The 20,625-nt window shown below is 38.8% G+C and overlaps 1 protein-coding gene across 6 annotated transcripts in view; it reads left to right on the top strand.

The window, feature by feature from the left end:
* Positions 1 to 20,625, top strand: part of LOC122359198 (Down syndrome cell adhesion molecule-like protein 1 homolog) — a 107,060-nt gene that overhangs the window by 71,510 nt on the left and 14,925 nt on the right. For 3 of the 6 annotated variants that reach the window (XM_043259487.1, XM_043259486.1, XM_043259485.1), the window contains exons 8-20: positions 3,734 to 4,009; positions 5,427 to 5,708; positions 6,891 to 7,010; positions 7,085 to 7,261; positions 10,238 to 10,443; positions 11,226 to 11,322; positions 11,498 to 11,626; positions 11,976 to 12,143; positions 12,811 to 12,881; positions 13,017 to 13,257; positions 15,834 to 16,019; positions 17,179 to 17,334; positions 19,936 to 20,075. In XM_043259487.1, the coding sequence (XP_043115422.1) occupies positions 3,734 to 4,009; positions 5,427 to 5,708; positions 6,891 to 7,010; positions 7,085 to 7,261; positions 10,238 to 10,443; positions 11,226 to 11,322; positions 11,498 to 11,626; positions 11,976 to 12,143; positions 12,811 to 12,881; positions 13,017 to 13,257; positions 15,834 to 16,019; positions 17,179 to 17,334; positions 19,936 to 20,075 (2,249 nt within the window). Of the gene's footprint in view, positions 1 to 3,733; positions 4,010 to 5,426; positions 5,709 to 6,890; positions 7,011 to 7,084; positions 7,262 to 10,237; positions 10,444 to 11,225; positions 11,323 to 11,497; positions 11,627 to 11,975; positions 12,144 to 12,810; positions 12,882 to 13,016; positions 13,258 to 15,833; positions 16,020 to 17,178; positions 17,335 to 19,935; positions 20,076 to 20,625 lie in introns of those variants that run through there. The other 3 variants (XM_043259489.1, XM_043259488.1, XM_043259490.1) reach the window with 2 other exon arrangements.

The raw sequence follows: 20,625 nt of genomic DNA, 5'->3' as shown, positions 1-20,625 counted from the left end.
CAGAGTGGAGATCTGGCAGAAGGGAGACGCCATCACGCCAAAGAGAAAAGAGACACGTCAGCTAAGAAACCAGACTGAGAGGACAGAAGACAAGTTGAAACAGTAGAGAAGGGTAGAAATGAAAGAAAAATATATAAAAAAAACCTCAAAGTAAAAACTCAAAGAAGAAAAGAGAAGGATAGAAAGATTCAAAGGAGAGAAGTGGAGCAGAGACAAGAGGACATGGGCAAGAGTAGACTAACCCAAAATGTGACTGACCACAGCTCATTTTTATGTGTAGTTTAGTTTAATTTGTAGTAATTTATATTCATTAAAGTGTTTATTTTAATATAGGAGATATACAAGAAATATGGGAGATTAGAAAAGGCCAGTGGGAAAATTTGCGTTTAAAGTAGCAATGAAATTGAAGGAACAGTTTTTTTTTGTGATTTTGTCTATTTTCTATCTAAATCTGTATGGATTATTTTAAAAAGTATGTAGACAACTTGACGTTGTCCGTCGCTCTTTGTTATGATTTTGTATGTGGCTGTTTTAGTCAAAAATGAATGAAAGCTTGTAGTCAGTTGTGGTGTTATGGTGTTTAAGAGAACTAAATGATGTTCAGAAGTCTGGTATACATCACCAGATCGAAGTCTGTCGTTTCCCTAGAAAATCAAATCACGACGAGCTATTATTACATTTTTGGGGCCAAATCATTTACAGAATGACCTTTAACATGCATTTATAAAGTAGAAGAAGAGTGAATTTCATGTATAATAACACTGGCAAATACATATAGACGCTATGATTTTTCGATCTTTAGCTTAGTAATGATTATTTTACAAAGTGGAAAATTCACAGTTCTGCTCATAATTACCCAGATAAGTGCCTCGAATATCTTTTTTGAATATCTTTTAACTGATTTATTTGAAATGGAGTAACAGGCTGACCTTGAATATATTTTTAAATATCTGATGCCACTTACCTGACAAACATCGGCAAAATACCAGTAATAATTCTATCCACAGAATCACTTGGTCTATCAACCAGATACTTTGAATACAAAGACTTCCGGGCAGGCGGATAAATCCCAAGCCATTACTCTTAAAGTTGCATTCAGTCAGTCAATCAGATTAAGTTTGCAAGATCAGGACAGTTTTGTGCATATTATGCATTAGACGGTCAGTGATCGGACTGTGGGCGGTCCATGGGCGTGTCGTCTGAGCCTCAGACTAAGAGTGATATTGAGTCTTGTTGACAGGCCTGTTGAATTCCCCCTCTCTTCCTCTCTCTCGCTCTCTGAAATGTTCAGTTATGACATATCTGTCTGCTTTAAGGAGACATGCCAGAACAATCATTGCAATGAGAATGAGACCCTGTGCCAGGGAGCCACAGATTTGCGCACGCCCGCCGAATGATACCAACGCTCATGGACACACTCATAGAGTCTTAAAACACTACTGCCTGACTAATACACTCTGACCGCACTACGCTCATGAAAACTGACAGCATTGACTTTCACACACACCCTATCCATATCACGCGCAAGCATTTATTCTTGAGAGGATCGTTTCGCAACACAATATTTAACAAACACAGACACCCGTGAGCAATCAGGCCCCATTCTTCCTGCGAACAGCACAATAGTGGTGCTCAGTTCCTGTCTGGATCCTTATCTAAGTTCATACATTCATATATTATGTTTGAGAACAAAAGAAAAATAGAGAAATAGAAAGACAGCCAGAGAATAACTGTGAAGAAGAGAGAAGAGGGATACTGTGCGACAGTCTTCTTGAATAATACATCAGGGTTGACTTGTCAGAGCGGTGACTTCAAAGCACAACGCACGCTGAGCTGAGAGAAAGAGAGAGAGAGCAGCAGAAGAAAAGAGAGAGATACGAGGATGAGGAGTGGGCTGTTAGAGAGGATGAGAATATTTGTGTGCATAAAATCTACATATGCCCCATCGACGATTTATAAACCGATCCGCCCTCCATTTTGAGGCAAACAAAATGTCCTTCTACAGTCTTCTCGTTCTTCTGGTTCCTTCTGGGTTTTATTTTTTTTGCTCTTAAGCCACCTCGTCTCAATTCTAACTCTTTCTGACTCTTTTTGTTCTGCATCTTCAGGCATTGGCCATTCAAATGTTCACAGTGTCCCACCATCCATTTGTTCGTACACCCCTCCATCCTCGTGTGTGATCTGAGAGCAGAGTCCCGAAGAAGTCTTTTTCCCAAACAAACAATGAATTGGCCGTTACTAACCTTTTCAAATTCGCCAGTTGCTAGCAAGAACCAGAAGCTGTTAGCATATGTTAATCACATTAAAAGGGCATTCACAATGACAGCGATTTCCAGCAAAAAAAAAACAAGCTATAGCCATAGTTGGTGACTTGAGGTCACTAGAGACTAAAGATTTTTGACAAATCTGAGCAAACCTCATGCAGCAACTTTCAGACAGTGGAGCTCACATGATTTGCTTCATTTTCATGAGGCAAATCCGTTCAAAGCAGCTTTATATTGCTATTATATTACTGACATAGTCACCTCCTTAGCTTAGGTACTACCAAAGGTTACTACCAAGAGTTTTATGAATAAAATATGAGAATGGAGGACTGATTCTAGAAGTAAAGCATTAGAGCTAAACCATTTAGGGGAATTGTAAATAAGTAGAGATTGTAACTGGTGTGGTATAATGATTATATTTTTAGATTTTATTTTATTTTATATTATATGGGACCTGGGAAAGACTCTAGTAGCTGCATTTTGAATTAACTGTAGCTTGTTTATTGAAGATGCAGGACAACCACTTGGTATTGCAGTACACTATTCTGGTCTAGAGGACACGAATGTGTGCATTAGATAGTTTGCCAGCTTTAGTTGGTTAAGCTGGTTTAGCTAATCTCTTAGCCTAGCTAACCTGGTGATTAGCTGTTTTAGCTGGACTTAAAAGTTAAAAGGTACCCTAAAGCCACTAAAACACACCAGCCTGAACTGACAAGCTATGTTTATGTATTTATTTTTGCATGACGAATAATTTTGCTGTCGGTCTGAATGCCACCTTACACTTTACACAAGCAGCACAACAGCATAGCGTTTATTGTTAAAAGCTATCCGGTAGCTGTTAGCATTTAGCTATTCAACCATAACTCTTAAATTTAGCATGGCACAGTTTCTCTTAAGTAATTCTAAGGCCTCTGCTCTCGCAGTCCTCAATCCTTTAAATGTGTGTTTTGGGACGTTGCTATGAAATGTGATGTTGTATTTTTACTCTGCCTACACAAACACATTAGGATAGTGCTTTATTGTTAAGATTACCCCACACATCGCATTACTATTAAATGCATTAACTTTAAGCTAACAGTACAGAAAGATACCTCATTCACTGCTGAAATTATATAAAGGCATGGTTCGTGTCTACGATATGTGCCTATTTGCCAAGATATGATGAAAGTTACTGTACAAGACACATAGAAACAGTTTATGCACACAGCTATTACACCACATTCTCTGCTGTGAAGACCGAGAGCATTCTAACCCCCTCCTTCCCATCCACCACTCGCTCTTCTCCTTTTCTTCCACCCACATTTCTCCCTTCTTTACCCCAAATCCCCATGCAAAACCTGGTCTCCCATCTCCCTTTCATTCACTTTTTTACCCTTTTCTACCTGGCATATTCTCCCTCTTTGTTTTGCCTTCCTCTGTTTTCCCCTCTCTCTCTCTCTTTCTTTCTCTTTCTTTTCTGTCTCTTGCAGGTCCTCCCAGTATCCGGGCCATGCGGAATATCACCGCTGTGGCCGGTCGCAACACTTTCATTAACTGTCGCGTGATTGGCTACCCCTATTACTCCATCAAGTGGTTTAAAGACGGGACAACGCCGTTGCCAGACAACCATCGTCAGGTGGTCTATGAGAACGGCACTCTGAAGTTGAGCGATGTGCAGAAGGGTGCAGATGAGGGGGCGTATCTGTGCAGCGTGCTCATCCAACCCCAGCTTTCCATTAGCCAGACTGTCTACGTCACAGTCAAAGGTTAGTGATTACTACTAATGATTTTGGGGATGTCTATGGCCTCTTGAAAAAGCCACAAACAGGCACAAGTCACAAAAAAAGAAAGAGGGCCCTCTAAATTTGATTTGGGGATTCAGGTTTCTTCAAAATACACACACAAAAACTAATCTTTATGTGATTAATAATTTGAATATATATATATAACATTTGTAATAGTTATGTTGTGTTTATGTCTTAAACACAATCATTTTATTATATGCCTATTATGTCTGTATGTTTTCTTCAATAATACTTTTTAGTACATCAAGTAAATACATTTGTTTTAATAATAAAAAACAGAATTCAGTTTTAGTTGGCTATAATAATCCTGGTAATGCATGTCGTCTTTTTTATTATTCATATGCCAAACAGTTACTTAAGGCATTTCCATCAAATGAGAAAATTCAACAATAGACTTGACGCAAATTATTCTAGTGTGAAAATTGCAAATACTTTATTTTTTAATGTCATTTAGTAACATTGGATTTGGTGTGAAGAGGCCACCCTGAGAGGATTTTTGGACTTGAGCCTAGTCAGCAGGGTATCTTGATTTTATGGAGGAATTCCAAAAAACAAAACAACCCATTTGAGGTTTGGCATTTCTTGAAAAAATGCTTTTTAAAAAAAGAATAAAGTGCCCACTGTAAAATACTTAATTTTTAAAAAACATTCTTCTGAAAAGAAAAGCATTGTAGCTTACTGTGGTGGAGTGGGTGTGTATATTTAGGCGGGTGGTGAAGGTTGAGGATGGTCTTTCCCCTCCACTGGCACAAAGACCCTGAGAGAAAGCACACCACTAATAGCCTCTGATTAACAGGATTACAGGCCTTCTGCAGCATTACAACCATTCATCAATTACCCAGTGTACTTAGTATGTGTATGTGTGTGGGGGTGTTATTTTCAGTATGTTAAATGTAAATGAAAGGGAGGTCGCTCTGATGTTGGGTTTTGATTCTTCACTTCACCATGTGTGTCCATACAAGGGGCTACAGCTCCTGGTACAAAGACAGCGAGGTCTAGTGTGTGCGTTTGCATGAATGTGTGTGTGTGTGTGTGTGTGTGTGTGTGTGTGTGTGTACCCATACAACAGAACACTGACTCCAGTGTGAAGTCAGTATAGTGTGCTGCTTGTCTTGTCATGTCTCTGATTTAATTAGCTGAATTTTAACGAGCCCCAGATTAAATCCCCCAGATGTCTCCGATGGAGCCCCCCACCTCTGTTTCCATGGCAATGCCATTATTCCCCATGCCAATTGGGCTCTAATTAGAGCAGCTATTATGGGCTGGAGGGGTGGGATGTGTGTATGCGTGTGTGCATCTTTATAGGGTGACGGGGGTCAGTACTACATTAGAGACCACAAAGCGTTTGATACTCAAGATCTCTTGCTCTTTTCCTCAGTTCCTCCCCTCATCCAGCCCTTTGACTTCCCTCCCACCTCCATCGGTAAGCTGATGTACATAGCTTGCGTGGTGTCCTCCGGAGACATGCCAATCCGGATCACCTGGAGGAAGGACGGGCAGGAGATTGTATCAGGAACATCAGGAGTCACCATCGAAACCAAGGAGTTCATGAGCTCCCTTCAGATCTCTAAAGTTTCATTGGAGCACAATGGAAACTACACCTGCATTGCCAGCAATGATGCAGCAACAGTCAGTTCAGAGAGACAACTCATAGTAACAGGTGGGCAAGAGAGCAAGTCTTTCAAGGCAATGTACTACGGCATGATTTTACCATTTAGGACCATTTCTGGACCAGATTAGTGACATGCTCAATGGAGGAACCTTTTCATAGTTCTTAGAACCACGCACGTATGCGCTTTTTGGTGTGTTCACACTGCAGGAACTAGCAATGTATTCAGTTGTAGGAACTCTGTCTGAGGGAACTAAATACGTTCCTACTTCAGAGTAGGGCCGGAAAAAGTCTACCTGGTCTCATGGCATAAACACACCTTGGTGCACCAACAAGTATATATCACTGCAGTTTCCAAAAGAAATGAGGCTGACACATTTTATTCCTTTTCACAGTGTTTCGATTAATAAAGCATAATTTTCAAACAATTACTTGGAGAAATTATGTTGTGACTTCAAAACAATATTAATATGCTGGGATATTTGAAAACTGATGCTTTTGAACGTTAGCATCCCACATATCCAGCTTCATATCTATGCATTTTCATAGGCAGAAAGTTTGTTCAGTAGCTCACGGAGTACAGAGATGTACTTGAGAGGCGAGGAGTAGCGTTTCGAATCCCATGTAACTACAGTTAGACAAAACGATGTAAAAGGAAGTTGAAATGGCACGTTTGCACCACCAAATGCATTTTTATATAAATTTTGCATTTGTTAACACTATAAGTTCGGGGTTGGATTTGGTGTAGGGCATATTCCCAACATGATAGACCATTACTGCAGCAATAAATACCTATATTAATGTAATAAAATGCGCCAGGGTTCATGTATTGAACCTGTGTTTTAGCGTCACTCAGTGGACATTTCTCTTTGAAACTGCGGCAAAACATGTAGTATGGCACGAAAAAACACACAATACACAACAAAAATAACTCCAATCATGGCATTCACTTGTTGATGAAGTTTCTAAATGCCACAAAGACATCGCGTATCCTCTGCTGGTGCCAATGTAACCAGGAAAATTGCCTGAGGGGGAAACCGGTTCCCTAGTTACCACTAAGTTGGCTAATTCATAGAACTACACATTGCAAACCTATTTACTTAGTTTAGGGTTGGTGTTAAGATTGGCAATAGGGTTGTTTGAGCTAATGTTGGTCTGGGACCAACAATATGTCCTACTTGGCAGATCACTTAGTTGGCATTCTTCTGAAACTGTGTAATTTCTTTGTTCTAGTTCCTCCTGGTTTTCGGGTTCAACCTAATAACCAAGATGGGATCTACGGCAAGTCAGAAGTTCTGAACTGCTCTGTGGAAGGGTACCCTCCTCCCAAAGTTGTCTGGAAGCATGCCAAAGGTAATATCTTTTTTTTAACATCTTTAATACTTTGATGAGCCACAACCAAAACTGTCTTCATGTTGATTCTGAAGGTATAGGGAACCCCCAGCAGTACCATCCAGTTCCACTGACGGGTCGCATCCAGATCCTGTCCAACGGATCACTGCTAATCCGCCATGTTTTAGAGGAAGACCGAGGATACTACCTGTGTCAAGCCAGCAATGGAGTAGGATCCGACATCAGCAAGAGCATGATGCTCACTGTTAAAAGTATGTCAGGCTCTCATGAACATCTACACACTTTAAAATAAAGCTTCCAAAAAGGGGTTTTCATAGTGATGCCATAGAAGAACCATTTTGGTTTCACAAAGAGGCTTTCAGAGAAAAGTTCTTAAAATGTATTCCTAGTGTGAAGTACATATTAATAATCTAAAAAAATCATTATGAGTGTATACACTTACAGTATTAACATCAGCTCTGTTCCACTCCATAGTGAGCTGCCTCAGGGTCTAAATAGGCATTATCTCCTAAAGATGCATTATGGATCTCCTTTTTTATAAAAATTCCTAATAATTTACTCACCCCCATGTTATCCAGGATGTTCCGGTCTCTCTTTCTTCAGTTGAAATGAAGGTTTTTAAGAGAAAACATTCCAGAATTTGGAATGTAATACATAATGAGTAAAGTCGTGCATGCAAACTAGTGCAAGATGAGAACTTATGTAATAAGACACTTATTACTTTGCTTAGCACCATTTAAAGGTGCATTGGAAGTTCCTTCCAACCGGTTGTTCCTGTTCTTAATATGGAAAAAAAATGTTTTCCTAAAAACCTTAATTTATTTTCAAATGAAATAAGAAAGACATGAACATCTTGGACGACTTGAAGGTGTGTAAATTATAAGGAAATGTTCATTTTGGAAGTGAACTTATCCTATAATATACAGTTTTTGTATGGGCTAAAATAACATAAATTGCTATACCCACTTTTCATTAAACATAAAGTGTGTAGATTTTTACATGAACATTTTATTTTCTGTAAAAAAACAAAAACAAAACTAATACTGGATGAAAGTCAAGGTTAAAATAAAAAAAAAAACTGAATTAGAAATAGTTTTCAGAGTTTATATATTAAGACTATATAATTTTTTCATTGATTATATTCAAAATCTTAAAAATAAAAACTTTCTAAGCAAAAGTACTGCTTTTTGACCTAAACAAGGTTCCTTAGAAGGCTACCTAATTTATGCTTAGACATGTTCTCTAGGTAGACAGGTTTTAGGGCATGGCTGTTGAATATCCGAAATTTCATAATAGTTAAATCTCTCATTAAACCATGACATACAAATAAAGCCATATTTTTGAATTCCAGTCACAGTAGATTTGAGGATTTCTTGGATGTGATTTGACCTGCAGCCTTTGGGATGGTTTGCGATGGTGTGTGTTTGAGGTCTTTGTTTAAGAATGCCCTCAGATGGGCTTTCACGTCTCAGACTGATGCCTGTGGGAAGGGTTTGAGACGCTTGAGTGGACACACACTCACACACAACACATCACATCCCCACACACACACACAGAGGCGCACACACACCTGCACCTGTCACACTTTGTCACTCAAACTAATGACCCAGCTTATGATATATCAGTCACACTGAGGAAAGAAATACAAGAAGCCTTTGACTTTTTTATATACTAGCTAGAATTGCCAGGAGTTACTGCTTGCATGTGTATGTGTGAGTGTATGTGTGTGTGTGAGAGAGAGAGCAGCTCTCAATAAGAGTACCAAAACAACAGATTCAAGTGTGCTCAGCTCATTTAGATTAATAGAACATTACAACGAATCCGTAAGGCCATCTCATGACTGATCGTTAAATCAGACACACGATCTGTTCTGTCCAAATCCATATTATTGATCCTTCACATAATATAGAGTGCAGAAAACTCCCTTCCACGCAACACTGCCTTAGGCCTGAGTTACAGTCCTGACCACATTTAAGCAAACCTTATACACCGGTGTATTCATTAACACTCAGCCAGAACATTCTACCCAGTTAAATCTTAAGAAATGCACTAAGAGCTGCATTTGAAAAAGACAAATGTATTTTATTTTACTTTATTTGATATTTTCTACCTTGATATTTTGTCATTAATGTAATGGAAATGAATCTCATTCTTATTAATTAAAATATTACTGTAATTAAAATTAAAGCATCCAGACCATATTATTATATTAAATTTAATATATATATATATATATATATATATATATATATATATATATATATGCTTATAACTGTACTTAACGCATCAAAATAAGATACGTCTTAAGAAACTGATAGAAAAAATATATAATTGTCATAAATGAACATGAAATTGTAATTAATAATGACTGATATAAATCACTTAGTATGATAACTACTACCATTCTGTTTACTGAGAATGACATTTTACGGCATTACATCATTTATGCAAAAAATGTATGCAAAAATCTATGCTACGCACTTCCTGTGGCAAAATAAATAAATACATTTTTAATCATTACTGATTACAATAAATTTTAATAATGATCATTATTTTATTGCAAAATGTAATCGTTATATTTTTATTTATTTATTTATTTTATAGATGTATTTTTATTAGAATTTTTTTTTATGTAGGCTCTAAAAACAAAAATAAATGCTCTTGTTTTTGTTAGGTTAAGTTATGTGGAGTTATTCAACAAGAGATAGTAGAACATGGTTTTAAATTTTCATGCAAAGCCTGTGGATATCATGCAGCTCTGTGTTACCGGCATCTGACTTTTTTTTTTTTTTTTTAATAGTGGATCTGTCTCCTTTTCGCTCTCTCTCGTGCTCTCTGATTCAGTGTTGGTGTTATTGATTGAATCGTTCCTCTGTTCTGCCTCCCTCAATTCTATCCGTTTCACTCGTTGGAAGGGAGGGAATGAATAAGTGATGAAAACAAAACAGCGGAACCCTCTTCAGATCGATATTGTGTGTGTGTGTGTGTGTGTGTGCGTGTGTGTGTGTGGCAGTGCTAGGGAAGAGTTACTCGGGGGGAATGAGCAAGCGAGAGAGTGTGAAAAAGTGATTGAGGAGTTGAGGAGAGACACGCTAACGCTCACTGCCCCGTGTCACAGGAACGCCAGGTTTCGGGTTAAAGTCACACTGACCTCTGCCTCTTTTTAAATTCATTTTTTCTTTCACGTATATTTACCTCTTGTCCTGCTATGCCTTCGCTTTGTGCAGTTCCAGCTATGATCACATCCCACCCAAACACTACCATGGCCATAAAGGGGCAGAACAAGGAGTTAAACTGTACCGCCCGGGGTGAGTACCCCATCATCATCCGCTGGGAGCGAGGTGACACCGTTATTGACCCTGACCGCAACCCTCGGTACTCCATCACTACCAATTCCAATGAGAAAAGCGATGAAGTTATCTCCACGCTGAAGGTGAGACACATGTGCATACGCACATACAGGATATGCATGTTGTCAGTGAAGGAGTTCAATAAATACTGAATAAAGGCGAAGGCTTGCCTAAATGTTTTCAACAGGTTTACAGTAGCAAAAACTTTTTTTCCTTAACTTTAATTTTTGCTCTTGTGGTTTGTTTGTTTACTCACTTGAAAAACATTTTTATATCCTGACCTAAAAAAACACACTGAATTTTTTACTCACTGTAATTTATTTTATTTTCTGACCTGAAAGCACATTTATTTATTTATTTATTTATAATCAGACATTTATAATAATAATAATTATTATTATTGATATTATTATTATTATTATTATTATTATTATTATTATTATTATTATTATTATTATTATTATTGTATATTGATAATAATAATAATAATGGTGATGATGATGATAATTATTTATATATATATATATATATATATATATATATATATATAATTACTTTCAATAAATTATAAATTATTATTAGCATATTTTGCCTACTTTATTGCGTAAGTTCTATTTGTTAGTATTATTATTATTTCTATTATTAGACACATTAAACTGGAATAAGACACAAGGGCGAACTCATTCACACAATTACTCCAAATAAAAACATATTGGTGAAAACAGCCAATCATCCAGCATTCCTATCTTACTACCAAACTATTTACCTTTGTACAAGCGACACATGTACATTGTACAATACATGAAGTGAGCCTTAAAAATGACGAAAAGAGTAAAACAAGTTCTTAACTTGAATATTTCTGCAGCTGAAGCCAGCGGAGCGAGGGGATTCCGTCTTTTTCTCCTGCCACGCCATCAACTCATACGGCGAGGGCCGAGGGCTCATCCAGCTGACGGTGCAAGGCAAGACAATCAGCCATGAACAACATGCTCACATCTTACATGATACTCTTTATCTAGAGACACAAAATCAATAATTTACCTCCTGGCCCCAAGCCACTTCTTACTCTTCAGGCTCTCTCTCCGTCTCAATCTCCTCCATCTGTTTGAAGTCTATTTCCACTTGCTTTGTTGGCAGAACCCCCTGACCCCCCAGAACTGGAGGTTCGGGAGGTCAAAGATCGCAGTATGAACCTGAGGTGGACGCAGCGTTTCGACGGCAACAGCATCATCACCAGCTATGACATCGAGTACAAGAACAAATCCGGTGCGACATTGCTTTGTTTCCATTTCAAGCTTGGATGAATTACATTGTGAGCGTGCATTAAATATGTATTTGTATGTCAGAAGAATATGTAGCGAATAAGCCCAGACTGTGAGAAGATGAATGGGATGGGAACGGATTTCTGCAGCGTTGCGACTCGGGTGTATTGCTTTATTTTGGTGTTCGCACATCTGCGTTCGTCCTAGTTTTCAGTGCATCGCTGGCTTTTCAAATCTGAATTATTTGACCTGTAAACAGTCTTCTTTGCATGCTAACAAACATAACGTTCCAGAACAGCCTGGATGGAGGTGTGATGTAGTAATGTATCCGTGTTATTTTGTCCTTGTCGTAGACCCGTGGGAGCTGAAACATGCCACCCGTAAGATCTCGCCAACCAACAACCAGGCCAACATAGTGGAGCTCCACCCGGCGTCCGTGTACAGCATTCGCATGTACTCCTACAACAAGATTGGACGCAGCCAAGCCAGCAAAGAGTTGACCATCAGCACAGAGGAAGCCCGTACGTGTCTCACCCCCGATCTGCCATCATTTACTCACCCTCATAGAGTTCCAAACCTGTACCTATTCCTTTACTGTGCATCACAAGATGAATTTTTGAAAAATGTCCTGGCCACTCCTTTCCACAGGAATGTACTCATCTGGTTCTCGAGATATCACTGACTTCATGTTTTAATCACAATTGCAGCCAGTTTTTTACACTAAGCTATCATAGGAGATAAAATAATCGGAATGTAGCACTTAATATATGACATTATATTTTATGGTGTTTTTGTACCCTTTCCAAAGCTTAAAGTGCCCCTATTATTGGGTTATGAAAGGTTCATGTTTGGGAGTCTCCAACAACAGGGTTAACATGCAATGTCAAAAAGCACTTTAATTGTATTATAATATGCATTTATGTTTACCTTATTAGCTCAACGACTCCCAAATGATTCACTGAGCAATTACTTTTATGATAAGGTAATATGATAATGTTCCATTTTTATGTCAACGTGAAAAAGCTTGGGATTTGGTTTAAAAATGAATTCTTTCAATGAATCAGAGTCAACTCTTTTTTTGTTTTTTGAAAAAAATAAAGTCATGCAGGTTTGGAATGACTTTGAGGTGAAAATATTTTTTTTATTCCTTTAATATTCTTGTGATATGATATGCTTCTCGTTTAACAGCTCCTGATGGGCCACCCATGGATGTGATTTTACAGCCAATGACCTCTCAGAGTATCCGTGTAACCTGGAAGGTATGTCCGTGACTCCTAAACTTGCCATTCCTTAGACTTTAGACCCGAGGTATTCAACCCTGCTCCTTAGGACCTAGTCTTTAGTGTTTTATATTCACTTCTTACTATATGACATTTTATTTTCACTCCACTTAGGCACCTAAGAAAGAGCTCCAGAATGGAGTGATCCGTGGCTATCAGATTGGTTATAGAGAGAATGGACCGGGCAGTAATGGACAGTACAGCATAGTGGAGATGAAAGCCACAGGTGATAGTGAAGTGTACACCCTGGATAACTTGAAGAAGTTTGCTCAGTATGGTGTGGTGGTCCAAGCGTTCAACCGAGCCGGAACCGGACCTTCCAGCTCTGAGATCAATGCCACAACACTTGAGGACGGTAATGAAATACACTCTATCTATCTATCTATCTATCTATCTATCTATCTATCTATCTATCTATCTATCTATCATGCTCTAGGGATTTCTCTTTTGTGTGACTACAGGGTGACTCTGGCCCGTGGCCCTCATCCACATGCGTGTCACTGTCAGGGATATTGATGCTGTTAAGGATAATAGTAATAACAACAAGCATAGGAAAAATAATTATAATTAGCCTGTCTGCCGAGGCCCCTCTCCCTGATCCACTGCTTTTCCTCCCAGTCTAATTATCTGCAGCTGAGCGCATTGTCTCTCCCTCTCTCTTTTCATCTTTCCTCCAGATCCCTCTCTCCGGCTTTCAACTCCCCTCCTCTCGGCTCCCACTCCTCTCTCACTCGCTCTCAAAACACCTTTCATTTATTTCTCCCTCCATCTCCCAACTTCCCCTTCCACCCCTCCGCCCACTTCTATCCCACTGTCTTTCTTCTCCATTCTTAATTTTGGAAAGCTCCTGGGTTCTATTCCTGCCACTGTTGAGCTCTTCCATCATTTCTTCCCCGATGACTTTGTTTTTACCTCCATCAATGGTGTTCTTGTCAAGTTTTAGTTTTTCTTCCAACCCTACTATTCTAAAAAAAAATCCATCTTAAGATAAATGGTCTACTAGATTAAAACCAGGTCTACTTGCTGGTGGTCCAGCCAATTGGCAATCCAGACCACGTCTGACCAGCTAGAAACTATGTAAAATTATGTGCCACTTTATGTGATGATGTCTTCTTCAAAGGCTAATTCACACGACAGACCCAGACCAATGGAGGTAGCCACAGGATTACAGTACACCACTTAAATAAATTACAAGACCAGACAAATAAGATTCAAAATGTACAATCAGCAAACAAAAGCACTGACAAGAAGTAATACAGTCATTCATTGACACCAGCCAAACATTTCTGTTGCTGTCGGTTGGTGACTATCCATGTAAATTGGAGAAATAATCAAATGTAGACTCTAACCAATGACCAATGTCACCAAGTTGTTGTCAAGTCAGATTTTTGTGGTGTGTTCTGCACTGTGCCATTTGTCGGACCTACTGAGCATATTGAATCAGCAATGCTCAGTCCATTGGCAAAAGAGATCACACTGATTAACTTGTAATTAAAGTCAAAAGACCTTTCGCAGTTCTTCCAGTTTTCCTACTTTAAATGACGAATACAAACTACTGCCACACGCTAAAGAGAATTATTTGCTCTCATGTTGGTGTAGAACATATAGACTAGTTGGATTTAGGCTGTGCGTTGAAGCGCAAATTTTTGTCCCAGATGTAGGTGACGTGAAGCTAGACCACATGCGGCTTTCGTCACTGCCAGGTCTTTGATGTCGGTTTGATGCATCGGGGCGTCATTGAAAAGTGGTCCAAAGACGGATGATTTTGTTTGCTTCACAGGGGCCTCTTTGGAATGATTCACTAAAAAGATCTGACTCAAACGAATGATTTGTCCATGAATCAGACATGACTACTTCTCTCATGAATGTGCCAAGGTGACTTAAGGTGGATGTCAAAATGTTTAGCGCATAATGACTTGAATTTTGTTTGTTGCATATTGTACAGTAACCCTGTCGTTAAACAGAAGATACATAGTGCATAAATTATACATGAAACGTGCATTCACTTTCATTATATTGACCAAAATAGCCAGGATATTCTTGAAAAAAAAAAAAAAAAAAAAAAAGAAAGTCTTACTTGCTTGAAATGACACAAGGGTGAATAAATAATTTGGGCTAGGGGAAAAGAAGATGCTAATATACCCATAAGATACCGATATACCTGTTCTAAGTGTCAGCAGCTCCAGACAGCAAGTGAGATCCAGGGTTTTGCGGGCAGGGTACAAGAGTTATTGCGAGTTGTGCTTGTGAGCGTTCTGTCAAGCCGTTCTACTCTAAATGGCAGTTTTAGTGTGGTCCACCAGGGCCAGACAGAGTCGGACCCTAAGGCCTCTTCAAACAAATACCATCATTTCTCCTCTGCTCTCCCTCCCTCCCTCTTCACACCATCTCCTTTACTCGCTCCTTCTCTTCCTGCGCCAGCTGCAGCTGCTCCCTCATAGAGCCAAGCCAGCTTTATCCCTCCTCTATCCCTCCTTTCATCCTGTCGTCCGCACATGCTTTTTTCCCTCCCAGCAAGTCACACAGACAGGCTCTGTGTCCCCTCAATAGTGCCATTATTTATTCAGAGACGCAATTTGGCACATCAGCACCGCCACATTTGCGGTGTATCCGGAAAAAATCTAGCGCGTTTAGTAGGTGAAACAGCTCAAGATCGAGATAACAGTAACGTTTCACTTCTCTTCAGCTTCGGGACGTGATTGTTCCGTCCATTTCGAGTGTAGTTACAAGGTTGTTGATGCTCTTGGGCCATACCAAGTGCTCCAATTGCAGTATATTACTGTCATTTTACTATATCACTGTAATTGTGCTCTTTCACTGCAATTTTTGGTTTCCACTTCACCTATTGTATCTTGTTTCCATTGGTGCCTGAATTATTTTTCTGTCTATTCCTTTGCTTTTATGTGACCGTCTCTCGTTTTTCTCTCGCAGTTCCCAGCCAGCCGCCCCAGAATGTACGGGCTATTACGGTGACATCAGACGAGGCGGTGATCACATGGTCCGAGCCCCCGCGGATGACCCTGAATGGGGTTTTGAAGGGCTACCGCGTGGTGTTCTGGTCCCTCTACCCCGATGGAGGTGGGTGCTGTGGGGGCCAGACACTTAGGCTCAATCAGAGTAATTATACGCTATTACTGTTACTCCCTCACTAGCCGCAGTCCCTCTAGAGCGCCCCCCTACTGCCCGCCTGTGTATCCGTATCCTGGCCAGTCCAACCCACAGAGGGTGTATATTTGTGGGTGGACAGGTATATGTGTGTATGTGTGTGTTGACGTTTACATGATCTTTCAGACATCACTCAGTCAACATTTTGGTATTATCACTATTGAAAGCAGTCATGCTTAAAGGGAAAAAAATGAAAATGCTGTGTTTACTCACCCTTCTGTTGTTTCAAATCTGTATCAATTGCTTTCTTCTGCTGAACACAAAAGGCGACATTTTGAACAATGTTGGTGACCACTGCTAGTGTGTTTTTCCACACCACTGAAGTCAACACCTATTGATAATGGTTAACAATATTCTTCAAAATATCTGTTCAACAGAGTATAAAAACTTGTACAGGTCTGAAACAATGTGATGGTTACTGAATTATGACAAACTGTGACTTTAGATCAATTGAATGTGTCAGAATTAAAAAAAAAAAAAAAAAAAACTCTGAAATGGTAGTCTACTTGTTCAAACAATGGTTTATAAATGGGCTGAATAATGTGAAAGCAATAACAAGGTAAGGCTATATTACTTACACCAAACAAATCTGAGGCAAACATTCAAGTCTATGGGTCTTTTTTGTGTTTATATGGCTCTCACTTACAAAAAAGTACTGTGGCAGCACTTTGGTAAAGCAACAATATCAGATGGTGAAACTACTGAATATTTTGATATGTACCCTTAAAACTAAATTGTATTTAATAGGAATCAAGGTTCTTCAAATAAAAGCATGCTGTTACCATGGTGCATGTCCAAAAATAAATGGTATTTTAACATTTCCAAAGATCCATGGAATTTTTTTTTTTTGCTTTTTGTTTGTTTTGCATTTGGACATAAATATCATTGTCTGCTAAATATAGCTATAGCAGTGACAAGCCACCCTTTGTCCAGCAAAACAGACTATTTTAGTCTCCCTCTGGTATTTTTTTGTAAGTGATATGTGTAAATATGGTTCTCCTGTGTTCCCTCATGTGAAGTGTTGAAATAGTGTGATGTTATTAGTACGTAAACGAACATGCAAATAAAAAAAAAAGGGGAGAGCCATTATTTTTTTTTTCATGTGTCTCAGAATGGGGAGAGATGCAGAACATCACTACCACTCGTGAGCAGGTGGAGCTGAAGGGCTTGGAGAAGTTCACAAACTACAGCATTCAGGTCCTGGCCTACACACAGGCAGGAGATGGTGTCCGCAGCAATGTGCTCTACATACAGACCAGAGAAGACCGTAAGTTCACGCACCACACATGTACGTGACCGCTGGTTGTATGTCAACACATTTGCAGATATGCTAAAAAACAAACAAAAGCAGCACTTATTCCACTATTTAGTAAGCTGTTTTGTTGACTAAGCAATAATAAAAAGTCTGATGTTATTGAATAAATGTTTAATAAGTAAAAGTAATATCCATATAATTTCATCGGGTCTCTCCCAGGTCGGGTTTTTATTAAGAAAAAATATATTTATGCAAATCGGGTTCGGGAATGGAGGGATTCGGGCTGGGTATGAATTTTAGGACACAGGAAGACCTCTATCTCGCATGCAGCACACAAAAGACTTGACTCATAATTTGATCAAACAGAGTTTAATGTTAGCATGTCGATAAGCTAAAATCTCAGTAGTCTTATAAGCATATTAATACACAGTGTACAAAAGTATTAGTCACAATTGTACATTAAAGCGTTTTATCGATAATGTTTTGTTTGATTTGGGGATTGGTTAATGTTAAAGATTTGTTAATGTTTTTTCAAATAAGTTTATTATACTGTTTATTTTAAAATGTATTTAATTCATATGATGCCAAAACTGAACTTTCAGCTTGTCACATGATCCTTCAGAAATCATATGTGTATAATAATATGCTGATTTGGTGCTAAAATATTATTTTTACTGCCACCTTTTACTTCCCCAATTTAATTTATTCTTACTGAATAAAATGATATTGATCATGTTGATACTAATAATTATAATCAATAATATTATTTTTTATTTATTTTTTCCTGAGCATACTGCAATGCGGTTCATTCTGGCACTGAATAATTTTGTCTTAGAATGTAGAAGGGAACTTTAAGGACAATTTAATATTACTTTCTAATGAGCATATTTCTATTTATACATCCCTTAAATGTGTAGCGCATTAGGTTTTGGAACACAAATGTATCTAAATGTATCAATGTAACAGATAATAGTGACCCTTCAATGAGCTTTCAACCCTGCCAGTGGTGGACTTGTATTCAAAAGCAAAGCCACATTATGTGCAAGCTACTTCCCTTTATCCAGTCTCTATTCAAGCTGAAGGGTGTTGTGTGTATGAAGTCTGGATGGGGGGAGGTTGTCAGTATAAAATCTTGCCACAAAACCACATTAGCTGGAGGCAAGTGCTGCGTGGTTCAGGTCTAGAATGATGCTGGATACGGTCGCTGTGGCGACATTTAGGCTCTGATATAGCATTAGCACACTTAATGAGAATTAAGACGCTGAAGGAGGGGGGGTCTGGGTATGCGTCTCAAAGCAGATCCTCCATCCAACACAAGGAGAAGGATTTATTCTTTGTGGATTAGCTGACATTAATTTTGTGCTTACACTGGTCGGGATAGGATTAGGGAGATATCTGTCTCTCCTCTTTTCCCTGGTGGGGTTGAGAGGGGTTCGGGGAAATAAGGGGTGTTTTAGTGCTGGAGAGTGAGAGAGATGCATTTTGAGTTTAATAAATTAAGCAGTACATAGATGTGTGTGGTAGCGGTCTGACAACTGGCTGCTTGAACAGAATTTTTTGGTCCCATTTGTGTCCCATTTTCCCCTCCGCTCAAAGCAAGGAATTATGCTGTTAAATCATCATTAATACCACAACCATAATATCACAACAGTTTGTCGCCACAATTTAAGACCTGGACCCCCTCACGGATTGACCTATTAAATCCTAATAATGATGATGATGATTTTTTTTTTTTAAATCCTCTTTAAATCTTCCTGAATATTCAAGACGCAATAAAGTGAGATGGTTATTTCTAAGATGGCAGCAGTGTGATCTGGAGCCGAAAATAAAATAAAATAAAATAAAATTAAATAAAATTAAAAAATAAAATAAAATAAAATAGCCTTCAACCCCCACAAAAGCATCAAGGCCTGTTTACATTAACATGAATTTTCAGTTTTTAAATGTTAATTCTCTGCTCAGACCAATGGAAAAACAGCGCTGAATGAAAATGCTAGTTTCAGTAGGTGGCATTTATTTGTATTTAATATAGTGTTTATCAAATAACACTAAATATAAGAAGTGCAGTACAGTTCCATATTCATCTTCTATTGTTTACTGCCGCTTAACAAATGATTTTATTTTACTTATTATACTTTTCTATAACAGCAGCGGCTCTTGCCATGTGACCAAAAGCTTAAAACGTAGTTGTCGGCAACTTTTCTTTGCAGTACATGTGGTTGCATTGGTGTCGTCTAAACAACCGATCAACTAAAAAAAAATAAAAAAATCGCATCCAAAATAAGTTTGTTTTTTGTATAAATGTATGTGTGTGCTGTAAATTTAAATTAAATATAAATATTAAATGAAATATCTCATAAATAATCATTTGACAGCACTACTAAAAACCTTTATCGTATTTCATGCACACTGTACTCAAACCTTTAATGTTTTTAAAAAACCCAAAGTATACTTGGCCAGCTGACTAAATAGGCAAAACAACTGCATGATAACAACTTCTAAGTCCAGAAAAGTATTTTACCGGTACGTTTTTGCGAACGTCACTGCCATCGTAAATCCCACGATCCCTCTGTCATACATTAATTTTGCTTTCCGTCTCTCCATTTCTTTCAGACCCCGGTCCTCCAGCGGGCATTAAAGCCGTGCCATCCTCTGCCTCCAGTGTGGTGGTCTCCTGGCTTCCCCCTATCAAGCCCAATGGTATCATCCGAAAATACACTATTTACTGTTCCAGCCCCGGATCGGGCCAACCGGTGAGGCAAAAAAGGGGAAACTCGTTTTTTAACATTGATTTTGGTGTCGGCGTCGCTTGGTTTATTACTTTTGTTCAAAAATGAAGGCATGCTTGGGTTTGTGTGTTCGCTGAAGCGGGCGAAAGGGAATATTTGCGTATTTTTTACACTTACGTGCTTTATTTCGTATGGGTGTGGGAACAGTATGTGTGGATTTTAGATTCAATCAGTTTTATTTCGATTCCAAGTATAAATCGGTGCTTATTTTGCAATATTGTCTATTTGCGTCTGGATTTGTGTCGAGTGTATTTTTAATCTGTGCATGTGTGAGGTTGTGCTGCAGTATCAGCAGGATGTGTGTGTGTGCGCGTGTGTGTAAATGAGAGGCTCATACTGCAGTGTGTGCATGCAAGCTCACCCTCCCGTCTCATTTGCATATCTGCGTCTCATCACGTTGCCTAGACAACCTCATCTGTTCATCAGGGAGGGCAGGAAACAAGCTGACAGCACACACACAAACACACACACACACACACACACCCATCCCACAGGCTCGATCACATTTATAACC

This window comes from Puntigrus tetrazona, chromosome 15 (genome assembly GCF_018831695.1).
Source record: "Puntigrus tetrazona isolate hp1 chromosome 15, ASM1883169v1, whole genome shotgun sequence".
NCBI lineage: Eukaryota > Metazoa > Chordata > Actinopteri > Cypriniformes > Cyprinidae > Puntigrus > Puntigrus tetrazona.
Note: the sequence above shows the minus strand (reverse complement) of the source record. Positions and strands in the feature narration are given on the sequence as shown.